Below are 14158 nucleotides of genomic sequence, written 5' to 3'. Positions count from 1 at the left end.
GACTATAGCATTGTTTCCTTTTTTCTATAGTAAATATAAGACCAATGTTAGGAATAACATAGGTTACCTAACGTAGTTTGGGTAAAATAATATATATAAACTATGATAGTAAGTTTAAGTGTGTGTCACTTTAAACTGCAAAGCATGTAATTTTGGGTGCGGTGTGAAACCGCCATAAGAGGGAGCAAGAGAACCTGATTGATTGCTGACTATTCCTGACGATTGCTGTTTCGATGGATTGATGGTTTGTTAACTGCGTGTTTCTCTACTGCTGAGTTGCTGAATGCTGAAAGAAGAAAGGAGGTTTGACTTCTTCATATCTCTACTGCGAGAAGATATATTACTGGACTGATATTTGTAAGTTTACTGACCTCTTTTTCGACACTGGAATTTGCAACTGAATAATCCCTGGACGGACTGAACTAGTGAATGATATATGGACTGTTTTGACTATGCTAAAACTCTTACTGGAATAACTATTTAACTAGCACAGTGTATCTGTTTTACTGAGTGTAAGCTACAAAAACATTTATCTCACATATTTTGCCTGCCTGCCTGCCTGCCTGCCGTGCAGATTCTGCTAGGGTGTATCCCTAACAACCAACATTGTGTGAAATATTCCTTTTTATTCTAACACTGGCAACACACATTCACAAACAGACATAAGGACACTTCTATCAACTCCTCCCTAATTTTTCATTAACAACGTTTAGCAATGCAGACAAAAGATGGGCATGTCATGTTAGGTAGCACAGGTATAAGTTCTGAAATAGGAAATCAAGCCAACATGGTATACAGTTAAATATGCTTCCTCTCTTATTAGTGATTATGATTACTACTTATCCTGCTTAGCAACAAACTACTCATACATTTGAAATTTTTGTTTTTGTGTCTCTGTATGTGCATTTTATATTTGGTTAAGGCATCAGTCTAAAAATTGGGAAGCCATGAGTTCTAGTCTTACCTTTGGCACAAAGCCAGCTGGGCCAGTCACTTTTTTTTAGCCCTAGGAAGAAAGCAAGGGCAAAGCATTTTGAAAATCCTTACCAAGAAAACTGCAATGATTGTCCTGGCAGTATCCAAGAATTGGACGCGATTGAAATGAAGAGAAAAAACAAAACAAAACATGCAAGTAATACAGACTCATCAGTTCAACCTTTTATGGTGCTTTCCCCTAAATTGTGGTTCCAGTTCCCTTTTTAAAAGAATTACAAATTTGAGATTCACAAAGAAGGGCAGAGGAAACGGATTTGGAGAAGCCACTGCCTCCTTCCTTTATTGCAGAACTGATTTTCCAGATCAGTTTGTTTGTTTCTTGCTCATGCTCTCGTGCCACTTTCCTCTATACTAGAAAGATCAACACGGGAGCTGAGAGGAGTGGCAAGGAGTAATCCAGAAGTTGGCTTTCCAAGAGAGCTTGAAAAGAAACTGCTTTTCCCTGCTCCTCCATCCTCTTTCCCTTTGAAAAAATTGGGAGCAAGAAAGCAAAGGGAAAGAAAAAAGGTGTATAGAGAAGGAATTAACACATATCAAAGCCACAATTCGATTTACCAATTAAAGATGAAGATGGGGTGATTAAATGAAGAAACTTAAGAAAACTCTCTAAATGAACAGATAATTAGATAGCTAAATTACATTGTAGTTAAGTTGTGGTTACAAATAAAGGAGATAATAGTGCTACATATTAGAACATATTCATTAATTCGCATTATAACAATAGTTGGAAGAGCACTATTTTGATTATTTCTTTTTTAGTTTGCAAAATATAAAAGATGGATAACTTATTTAAATATACTAAAAATCCCACAATTAAATGAAACATTCTTTACATTTAAAGAAACAATAGACTCTCCCAAAAGCAGTAAAGCATAAAAAACTGCAAATAAACTAAAAAGAAAGGAAAAAAAATCTACCTTATTTACTAAACATACTAATTTTTTACTGATTTGCTAATACATACCATAAGCTGCTATGATCTTTTAAAAATATCTGTAGAAATTATCACGAAGTACCTGTCAAAGCAGTACATATTGTTTCATCTTTTGCATAGTTGAAAATACAGATCATCCTCATTTGGCGACTGCTTTGTTTAGGAATTGTCTGTAGTTATGACAATGATGAAGAAGTCCCCTTATGACCAATCCTCACACTTACAACTTTGCAGGTCTGTAAAGCAAAGGCAAGCTGAAACTCGTAAGCATACTGTTTCTCTCAGTGACTCTCTTTCGTTAATGGCCAAGTTGCTAGTTCCAAGTGTGATCACTAAATGAGGACCACCTGTATCACCTTTCCCAAAACATATTTTAACAGCCATTCCTTAGCATCTGAAATAACATCACTTTCCCAATTTTTCAGCATAATTCTTTTAACCATGACCCCCATGATAATTCCCTGATAAAGTCAAACTGCAAAACATCAGTGTTATACTTTAACAGAAACTTTTTTAACACTTCAAATTTTCCCCCATAAATCCGCACTTTGACTTATATATCGCTTTACAGGTTTTTTTAAAGCCCTGACTAAGCGGTATACAGAATGAGCATATTGCCCCCAACAATATGGATCCTCATTTTACGACCTCAGAAGGATGACCCTTGAGCCTGGTGAGATTCGAACTGCCAAATTGCAGGCAGCCAGCAGGCAGCAGGAATAGCCTGCAGAAGTAGCCTGCACTTTAACCACTGCACCATTGTGGCTCAGTGGCTTATACGTAAAATATCATTCCAAAACGATACCAGATGATCACAGGACCATATCTTGTGTGTCGATGAACCCTCAATTTTCAAAGGAAAATTTCATGTCCGACCTTTAGGGAGTCCAATACACTCACATAGCAATTTACTCTAATTTACCTTAGTTTCAATTGCAAAACTGTTGGTACCATTTAAACATTTTTAAGCACACAAAGCTAACAAATAGGTCATTATCAAAAAATCTAGTTCTTAGGTCAATTTGGAATATCCCAAAATGTCCTCTCTAAGAATATTTTTCAACTTTCAATAGAAAGATGTTGCTGGTTTTTACTTCTATCCTGGATAATTCGGATAATGACAGCATCTCAAGCAGGAAGTTGTAGTAACAAGAAAGTACAATTCAAATCCATAAGTTCTTTTACTACTTTTTCATTTTCTGCTGGGAAAATTTTGTTCTTACTAAGAATTAGTCCAGTCAGTCACTGTCCCCGTAATTGATTAAACCTGTTCTCTCTCTTGCTGAAAGAACATTTCTTTCCCGGATTGATGAAACCTGGAATTAGGGAAGAGTCCAGGCTATGAAATCAAAAGATGAAGGAACACTAGTGGGAGGGGAGTGCTCAAATTTAAAACTTAGTATTGCCTATTCTTTTGTTCTTGCTCTATTAAGCTCCACCCATATTCCAAAGAATTCCATGTATTGTTGCTATGGTCAGAATCTTTCAACGTCTGACTCATACACACCCTTCCTTGTTTTTCTCTAATCCACAAAAGTAATAATGGACTTTCTTTCCATGAATGAGGAGTCAGAGGTTTTACTTTGATGGGTTTCTTTCTCTTGATGGGAAATGGATATGTATATTTCATGGCTATTTGTGATGCTGTTGAGGAAGAGCTTGGCTGAGATAGTTGAAGAGAGAGGGCCTCCAGGCTTTAGACGTATTTCTTATGAAACAATCATTCCAAGGAAAGTGACTCCCAAGTTTGCACGTGAGGAACCAGAGCATGTGAGCTATTTACTGCAGATTGGTGGGAATAACCTAGTGGTGCATCTCAGACAGAAATGGGGTTTGGTCCCTAAACACTTCCCTGTGTTCTATTATGGTGAAGAAGGAGATCTCCAGATGGACCAACCTTCCCTCCGAGATGATTGTTTTTATCATGGCTTTGTTCAGGATAAACCCTCCTCTCTGGTCACTCTCAGCTTTTGCTCAGGAGGACTCCGAGGTATATTGCAACTAGAAAATAAGATATATGAAATCGAGCCAGTTGAGGCATCTGCTATCTTTCAGCATGTTGTATATTCTCTGGAAGAAGAACAAGGTTCTATCTCGATGAGATGTGGACTAACAAAAGAAGAGGAATGGTATCAAAAGGCCATTATGCCCAAAATGGAAAACCTACAGGATAGAAGTGCTTCCAAATGGTGGCCACACACTAGGCATGCAGAAATTGCTTTTGTGATAGATTATGGACGATATTTAAAATTTAACAGAAATAAAACTCTAGTTGCTATGAGTGTAATAGATATTCTTCATATGGCAAATTCATTATATGAACCACTGTCTGTTAAACTGTCCTTAGCTGGACTGGAAATCTGGACCCAAAGGAATCCCATAAACCTTAAGTGGGACATACATAAGACCCTCATCTCTTTCACCGATTGGAGAAGACGATCACTACAAAAACGTCTAAGGAATGACGCTGCTCATTTATTTGCATTCAAGCATTTTAGTGACTTAGGATTAGCATTCACAGGAGGAATTTGTAGAGATGACTATGGAGCTGCTGTTATACAATACATAACCACAAGCCTGTTCACTATATCTTTAATATTTGTTCATGAGCTAGGGCATAATCTTGGAATGAGCCACGACAGAAAATATTGTTCATGTGAAAAAGTTGAGTGTATTATGGCTGAAAACCTCTCAGGCTCTGATAAGTTCAGCAATTGTAGCTATCAGGATTATTTCAACAACAGAAATGCAAAGTGTTTACTAGATCTACCAAATCCAAGTAAAATATACACCGTCAGATTTTGTGGAAACAAGGTAGTGGATGGTAAAGAGCAATGTGATTGTGGTTCTGAAACTCAGTGCAGGTCAGATCCCTGTTGCCAATCTAATTGTATGTTGCGTCCTGGTGCTACTTGTGCATTTGGCTTATGTTGTGACAAGTGTCAGTATCGAGTAGCTGGAACTGTTTGCAGAAAGGAGACTAACAGTTGTGATCTTCCTGAATACTGCAATGGAACTTCTGAAAGGTGTCCTGAAGATGTTCATGTGCTGGATGGTTTCCCATGTGGTAATGGTGTATATTGTTATAATGGGAATTGCAACACTCATGACAAACAGTGCAAAACAATTTTTGGCAATACAGCAATAGCTGCTTCTGAAATTTGCTTCAGGGAAATGAATACTAAAGGTGATCGTTTTGGGAACTGTGGCCTTCAATATAAGAAGTATAAAAAATGTAAAGTTAAGAATGTCCTTTGTGGCCGTATCCAGTGTGAAAATGTGAAAAGCTTGCCTTCTTTGGAGGAACACAGTACAGTAATTCAAACTTCCATTGACAATAAGCTATGCTGGGGTATCGACTACCACCTTGGAATCGACATCATGGATATAGGTGCCGTGAAGGATAGCAGCCCTTGTGGCAGTGGCATGATATGCATCCATCGGGAGTGTGTCAGCATAGACAGCTTAATGAATGATTGTAATGTCACAAACTGCCATAATCGGGGAGTATGCAATAGTCGTAAACATTGTCACTGTGATTATGGCTGGAAACCTCCCGACTGTCAATATGAAGGCTCTGGGGGCAGCATAGACAGTGGACCACCTGAACAACTGGATGTCGGTAGACATTTTGCAGAAACTAGAATGATAGGAGGATTAATATATGGCCTTTGTGGTACTATTATTTCTGTTGCCATGGTTGTGTATTTCAGAAATAGACTAATTCACTTGTTTAGGAAACAGGGGGGCAAAATTCATCCAACAGAATCAACAGAAGAAGAATATCAAAGGTAAATCATAAACCATAACAACATACAAGGTATCAGATATAAAGCTAGGAAGCAGTGGATAGAGACTAGTGAACTAACTTGGGGGATAGCGTCTTAAGTGTTTAAATTCCATTTTAACATGATTTTTCTTTCAGATTGATTTATGAAAAACCTTTCTTTGAAAGGAAAAGTCTTCTGATATTCATTTTATTTAAGAGCCTCCTTTTTATCTGAATTTCTTTTCTTTTCTTTTTTTTTGAAAATTTTATTTGGGTTTTCACAAAAACAAAATACAAATAAAACATCTTTTGTTGAAAATAGCATGGCCCCAGGTTATCACTTCTTCATACAGATCCAAAACTCAGTTTCACGCTCATTTTTATATTCTATTCCATATCTTATTACTGTTTTATATTTTCTACATAGCTTTTCCCCTCTTTTAGTTTTCTCAACTTGATTTGTATCTATCGCAAAAGAGGTAAACAGTTCTAAAATTGATTCATAAATTTCAGTAGAAACTAAATCCTGTGATAGCCTTCTCCAATTGGACAGTCATAATACTAGGAATTCAGCTGGAAATGATCAATGACACTTCCTCGTAACCCAGAGATAAATCTCTTTCATCATCTCTACTAGTAGCCCTATGTCTTCTTTGTATTTTTTGTCCTCATTTGATAGAGTCATCTTCTTCACACCAAGGATCCCTTGTATAATCAGCATGCATCTTGTTAGTAGGAAAAGATCACACAAGACTACTAAATAGGTCAGGAAGGCATTTTTAACAACTTTTAGTGCATACCGAATCTCGGTTGGAAACATGTGAAATTGTCTTCTTGAGATGTTTGTATCCAGCCTGGCCCTTTGTGGATTTCTGCAATATTACATTTATTTGTTTTCTTTTCTGTTTGTGAACTTCCCTGCCTTGCTACTCCTTTGAATATCCATCGCTCCTGTTCAGAAACATCATACTTCCTTGTTTATTTCACATACTGCAACACTATTCATTTCTGCTTTTGCATTGACAGTCAAAAAGCTTGCATTACTTATTTGTCCCCAGTACATTTATGTTTTACTAATCCATTGATTTGCTTTCCAAAAATCCCTGGACATAAATAAAGCTTTCAAAATATCTTTTGATGTTTTCCTTCATAATATAGAATACCTAGAAGAAACTGCTGTCGTATTTCTTAATAGTTATTGCTTTCTAGACTGGAAGGAGCTGTTTCTTTCTTTTATGGGCATCTGCCCATAAAACCCACATGTATGCTTGACTCCCACTCCCCATCTTTCTCTGCTAGATTTATCATAGAAATTCACAGTGCTGCTGTTCCTAGAAAATCCAATTGACAGGCTTGAAAACCTTTTCTGGGAAAGATGACCATGGAAACAGCAACACATGGATTGAGAGGAAAAAGGAAGATGACAGCACTTCTCCAAGAACTGTAATAGCAGTAGCAATAGCACTTAGGCTTATATACCACTTCACAGTGCTCTACAGCTCTCTCTAGGTGGTTTACAGAGTCAACATATTGCCCCCAACAATCTGGGTCCTCATTTTACCCACCTGGGAAGGATGGAAGGCTGAGTCAACCTTGAGCCTGGTGAGATTCCAACTGTCAAATTGCAGGCAGCTGGCGGTCAGCAGAAGTAGCCTGCTGTACAGCACTCTAACCACTGTGCCACCATGGCTGTAATAGTTTGTTCAATCCACGTTGTGTGCCAAGTCAGTTTCTTTGACAATAGATTTTTTTTCCTTTCATTCTTGCAGAAGCTTTCTCTTAACAAGTTTGGGAAGCCATTTAAGTTCAATATGAAAAGCCCCAGCCTAGAGGAGCAAATGGGGAAATAATATTTATATATATACTTTTATTTTAGGAGAGTGGTTGGAGTAGATAAATATACAGAGCTGGGTAACACTCAAATACTTCCACCAATTCAGAATCCAACCATACCGAGAAAATAATAAAAAAAGATGATGGTGGTGGTGATGATGATTTTCCCTGTTCTCACAGTGAATGTCAGAGACTTGAGAAGGGGTACATTCCACTGATTTGGGATCTAACTAAAGGCTTTGGATACCTGGAGATACAGTTGGGCTGGTGGGGGAGTTTTCAGTCAGAGGTGTCAAGTCCAATAAATTTAACACTTCCAATTATTTGGTAAGTCCCTTAGGTATCACTCAAAGAGCTGGTTGGTCAATTGCTGGTGATCTGGTGTTCTGGTACCACTGACTATTATAACAATAAGATATCATCATAGTACATAAATCAACTAAAGCCCTCCAAGATATAAACCAAAGTAAACCAAAAACCCGGTAACCCCATGGGAAAAAGAAAAACAGGAGTCATCTGCAATATACAGGGTAATGACTGTAACAACTATTAGGTATGACAGACAACAAAAGACTAGGACAGCACATCCATGAACACCAGTTAGCAGCAAGAAAGCACAATGAAAACTCCTTAATCCCACAACACATGGACAACCAGAATTTGAATGGGAAAACAGTCAGCATTCTAAACCAAGCTAATTCTCAAAGTGCAAGGGAATTCTTGGAAACTTAGTATTCAGACAATCACTTGGTCCTTAACATCAATAAGACCAAGGAGCTTATAGTGGATATAGAAGGGATAGATGAGATATCCAGCCCTTGCTTATCAGTGGAGACCAAGTGGAGCAAGTGGCTAGTTTTGAATGTTACCATAAAAGAGGACCCGACCTGGGGTGCTCACATTGCAGCACTGGTGAAAAGGGCCCAGCAGATATTATACTACCTGAGACTTCTCAGGAAACAACAACTGAATGAAAAACTGGTGTGACCTTCTACCGCTGCACCGTAGAGAGTTAAGTTACTGCACCTGTGTATGGTTTGCCAATTGCACAGTGACAGATAGGACAGCACTCCAGAGGTGGTTAATGTCATTGCCCAGAAGATCATTGGTTGCCCTCTCCCCTCTTTGGAAGAGCTTTATAGCTCCCACTGTTTTAAGAAAGTTCAAAACATTCTCAAAAATCCATCTCATCCTGGGCACTCTTTTTTGAACTATTTCCATCTGGCAGACGGTACAGGATAATAAAAACAAGGACAAATAAGCTGAAAAACAGCCTCTATCCCAGAGCAGTAACTATTTTGAATTCTACTGTCTAGTGCATGATTAATGCAATATCAGGAGTTTTCAATTCAATTGTATAGAATGCGAAGGAAGCGTGCTTGTGTTTTATTTTTATAGTTAAAATGTACACCGAAGATGGGATTTAATTTCATTGTACAAGGTGCAGTGACAATAAAGTAAATTGAACTAAACATGAACAGACACAACCATAATTTGAATCAACATTCTAGACCAAGCTAATTCTCAAAGTGCAAGGGAATTCTTGGAAACTTGGTATTCAGCCAAATCAGCCATCAACAAGCACATAGAAATAAAACAAATGTCAACTCATAAAACATTTTGTATACACGTTTTATAGTTGACAACAGAAAGAAGGGGGGGAGTTTCAAAGAGCAGGCAACGGTCAAATCGAAAGTACATTCCATTCATATTTTCTTCAAAGACTGATTAGATGGCTGAAGCTTCTTCCACGAAAAAATCTAATTGGAGAGCATGATTGATGACTCTTGGCTATGGATGTTTTTTCATTGGATGATACACCCAGAGGGGTGGTGGCTAAAGCAGGATAAAGGGTGACAGTGAATTACATATCTCAGAGTTGGCTACTCCTAAATTAGTGCCAATGTCAAGCATCCAGACAGTATCCATGATATCAATCCGAGACGTTATCTCTCCAATTGATTTATTAGGAACAGATCTGGCATGTTCAAAAGCAATTTCCCAAGTGAAAGCTTTTTTGCACACAGAATCCACCTTCTCTCCTCCCTTCTCTCCTCCCACTTCTACACTTCATAAATCACGAGAACCAATTAACTGCAAATTCTTAATACAACACACAGAACAACCTTGAACTTTTCAACTCCTCTAACTCTCTAGTTTTGGGAGTGTAGCTCAAGGCTCATGATTTAATTGGAGTAATTGCTAGAACCCTGACAATAACATTTGCAGACCATTGGAAAGAAATAATGAAAAAAAGTTAAAAAAAGGAAGCAAAGATATCAAAACATTCATTTTTGGAATCTATTTTTAGTAGGCTTTGGATCCCACTCAACATCAGATGCATAGAATCTAGAGAACCCAGTGCAATCTTTATTGAACAGAACAATTCTTCTTGTTGATCTTTCATGTGACATAAAAGTACAGTCTGTTCAGCCTTTAAAATTGGGTTTATTTGTGCTAAGAGTGAAACCTTGTGGTCTTTAACAGATTCTCCCCAGTTCCCCAATAGTTGTGAAAATTCTTAAGGCAAAAACTGAGCCACTTGGTATGAAAAAGCCTCAGATCCTTTTATAGCCAAAGATGACCTGGAGGAAAGGAGGAAAAGCCAAATAAGTATTAATAAGAAATTAGAAAGTTCAGCAGGTTATTGATTTTGATGTCTTACAAATCACACATCTGCTGGTGTGATAGGCTACTTCACTATCCGCTCAAATTATTGAACTTCAATTTATACCTTGGGCCAACCAGAGAAAATATACAGTTTATTCCTGTTAGATTAACTAGGGAGCACTAGGATAAGAACAGCAGTTATTCTACATTGGTTGTTTAAACTCCGCCTCCATTCCAAAAATCTATTGCATTTCTGTTGCTACCGGTATGGTCAGAATCCTCATTTTTAAATTTTTAAGCTCCTCTCTCTCTCCCTCTCTTCCTCTTCCTCTCCCTATCTCTCTCTCTCTCCTTTTGCAAAACAAGGTCAGTTTCTAACCTCATTCTGCAAAAATGAATACCTGTCTGTTATTGTTGACTATGATATTGGTTAAGATCATCCAAAATGCAGCTTCTACACCGGCAGCTCCTCAGGGCTTCAGATATGCCTCTTACGATGTGATCATCCCAAGGAAGCTGTCCCCCAAATATGGCCAAGAAGAACCCCAGCATGTGAGCTACTTCCTGCACATTGAAGGAAGTCCCCATGTGGTATTTCTCAGGCAAAGAAGGAACTTCATCCCTAAGGTCTTTCCTGTCTTCACCTATAATACAGCAGGAGATTTCCAAGTGGATCATCCTTTTATCAAGGATGACTGTTACTACCATGGCTTTATTCAGAGAAAGTCCTCTTCCCGGGTCACCCTCAGTACATGTTCAGGAGGACTGAGAGGTCTCTTGCAAATTGAAAATAAGACCTATGAAATTGAACCAGTCCAGGAATCTTCTACCTTTCAACACGTGGTGTTTCGGTTAGAAGTAGAGGAAGGGGCTCTCCGGATGACTTGTGGAGTAGGAGAGGAAGAACGGAGCCATCAACAGGACATAATTCCTGAAACAGAGAATATTGGAAACAAAGATATTTTTGGTAAATCCTGGTGGCCACATACAAGATACGTTAAGGTAGCAATTGTGATTGATCACGAACGATATTTGCAGTTTCACAGAAATGAATCTTTTATTACTATGCAAGTTTTAGATATTGTCCACACTGCAAATTCATTCTATGATCCACTTTCTGTTCATTTATCAATAACAGGCTTAGTGATCTGGTCACAAAAAAATCTCATAAACATTACCCATATAGCAGATGACACACTTTTATCATTTAATGAATGGAGAAGAACCCAGCTGGTTAAAATTTTAAAGAATGATGTTGGTCACTTATTTGCTTATAAAAATTTTGGGGCAACAGTAGGACTTGCACATACAGGTAGTATATGTAGCGATTACTTTGCAGGTGCTATTGAATCCTACAGAACTCCCAGTTTGTTTTATATGTCTATCATATTTACCCATGAACAGGGGCACGTTCTTGGAATGCAGCATGATGGACAATTTTGTCATTGTGGAAAGAGTGAATGCATTATGGCACCCAAAGCGGCAGAGACTGATAAATTTAGTAACTGCAGTTACAAGGATTATTTCCACTATAGAAACCAGGGCTGTTTACTTGTCCCACCAGACACTAACACAACATTTAAGTTTGAATTCTGTGGTAACAAAAGAGTGGAAAAGGGAGAGCAGTGTGACTGTGGGTCAGAAACACAATGCAAGTCAGATCCCTGCTGTCAAGCTAATTGTATGTTGCACCCTGTGGCTGTTTGTGCTTTTGGACTGTGCTGTGCTAACTGCCAATATCGTCAACATGGAACTGTTTGCCGAGAGAAGATTAGCAGTTGTGATCTTCCAGAATATTGCAATGGGACTTCAGAGCATTGTCCAGAAGATGTGCATGTGCAAGATGGTGCCGTGTGCAATGATGGCGTGTATTGTTATCATGGGAACTGCACGACTCATGATATGCAGTGCAAAATGATATTTGGTAGAGGAGCAACAGTCGCTTCTGAAGTTTGCTTCAGACAAGTAAATAATAAAGGTGATCGCTTTGGCAACTGCGGCCTTAAACATGGCATTTACAAGAAATGCGATACTGGGGATAGCCTGTGTGGCCGTATCCAGTGTAAAGATATAGAGATGCCTTCTTTGGAGGATCACAGTACAATAATTCACACTTCCACCGGAGTTAATCAATGCTGGGGCACTGACTACCACATGGGGATGAAGGTAAATGATATTGGAACAGTGAGAGACGGTACTCCTTGTGGCAATAATACAATGTGTATTGAGGGTAGTTGTGTGGATGTGTCCATTTTGAAATACGACTGTAATGTCACAATGTGCCACAATCGGGGAGTATGTAACACTCTCAAACACTGTCACTGTGATGTTGGATGGGCCCCTCCAGACTGCAGAAATAGAGGCTATGGAGGTAGCATAGACAGTGGGCCACCTCCAGTTTCCGTACAGGCTAAAGGTGATATGAAAACCATAGTTGTAGCTGGAATATTCTGTGCCTTTTGTCTGACAATTGTTTGTACTGGTCTGGTTATCTGGTTCAAGAATGGGCTGAGAAACCCATTTGGAAAATTTCAGGGAAGAGTCCATGCTACAAAAGCAAATGATGAAGGAACACCAGTGTAACTCATCTTTGGTAAGAATGAAAAACACATTCAGTATAAGCACAGGAATTAATAGTTAATTTGAAAAACAAATATACCTCATTTTTTAAAGATATCTCTCAGACACATTTCTTTTGGGGATATTTGGCTTCTTTGGAGGGGAAGAAACACCCTGAGTTATGTAAAGTAAGAGTTCACAGAATAAGTCAAGTACATCTCTCATTTCTAAAGAATAATAAATTGTTTTAATTTTAATTCTTAAAAGTCCAAGTTCTCAAGTGGAAGGAAGACAGAGGCAGCTTGTCCCAGTATGATAGTTCCTAGTTTCTATTAACATGCAGAGCAAGAAAGCACAATTAAAATCCATCATAGGTTTTTTTTACTGTCATTTTTTACTCCTCATTTTTCTGCTAGAATATTTTTATTCTCACTAAGAATTAGTCCAGTCAGTCATCATAATAGATTAACCTGTGTCTCTCTTGCTTTAAGTCAAGAGAATTTCTCTTCAGGATTGATGAAAAACTGCTTGTTCCTGTCCCACCAAAGCCATTGACTGAAAAAATGGCTGCAGATAGAATGAATAATAAGTGGTTTTCTCTATAACCCAATAAATACTTTTATTAACACTTGAGTGAACTCTGAAATGACCTTTAGAATCATCTGAATTGAGTCTGCTTCTGGGCTGACCTGCAGTGATCATCAATGGGTCTCTGAAGAGAACTCTTCAGGATAGGCTTGAAAATGAAGCATATGAGTTGCAGATATTTTGAACAATAGACAGCTATGCCAACAATACATTTGATGTAAAAGAAAGATCAAGAGGCATTGTTGATTATAAGTAATTTGGGCTGCCAACACAGCATTGCACATTGACCTATAGTCCAATCAGCCTAACATCAATACCCGGGAAGATACTGGAAAAGATAATAAAAAAACAGATCTGCCAACATCTAGAAACAAGTAAGGTAATAATCATCAGTCAGCACGGGTTTGTTAAAAAAAGATCATGCCAAACCAATCTTATTTCATTCTTCAACACAGTGACTAAATTAGTAGACCAGCAAAATACTGTGGACATGATATATTTAGATTTCAGCAAGGCATTCGACAAAGTAGACCACAACCTACTTCTTAGTAAGCTAGAAAAAGATGGAATAGATAGCACCACCACTAGATGGACTCACAACTGGCTGGCAAACCGTACTTAACGAGTAGTCCTTAATGGGTCTAAGTGTACATGGAGGGAAGTAAGTAGTGGGGTGCTACAAGATTCTGTCTTAGGCCTGGTACTCTTCAATATCTTTATTAATGATTTAGATGAGGGAATAGAAGGGGAACTGGCAGGAATATCATACTAAGCTGGTAGGAATAGCTAACACTCAAGAAGATAGGCTCAAGATCCATATGGATCTTGACAGACTAGGACACTGGGCCATATCTAAAAAATGAAATTCA

At 38.2% G+C, this 14158-nt stretch overlaps 1 protein-coding gene and 1 pseudogene across 1 annotated transcript; both read left to right on the top strand.

Annotated features, from left to right (window-relative positions):
* The first annotated feature begins 3491 nt into the window (after nt 1-3491).
* Nucleotides 3492-5725, top strand: LOC113439142 (disintegrin and metalloproteinase domain-containing protein 21-like; annotated as a pseudogene).
* Nucleotides 5726-10535: 4810 nt separating this feature from the next.
* On the top strand, nt 10536-12725 carry LOC148128199 (disintegrin and metalloproteinase domain-containing protein 20-like). Its single transcript, XM_087923093.1, has one exon. The coding sequence runs from the start codon at nt 10536-10538 to the stop codon at nt 12723-12725; it is 2190 nt and encodes a 729-aa protein (XP_087779219.1).
* The last annotated feature ends 1433 nt before the right edge of the window (nt 12726-14158 follow it).

This window comes from Pseudonaja textilis, chromosome 1, assembly GCF_049901715.1.
Source record: "Pseudonaja textilis isolate UNSWEBS1 chromosome 1, rPseTex1.2, whole genome shotgun sequence".
Lineage (NCBI taxonomy): Eukaryota > Metazoa > Chordata > Lepidosauria > Squamata > Elapidae > Pseudonaja > Pseudonaja textilis.
The sequence above is the reverse complement of the archived record's forward strand: the minus strand, read 5'-3'. Positions and strand labels throughout refer to the sequence as shown.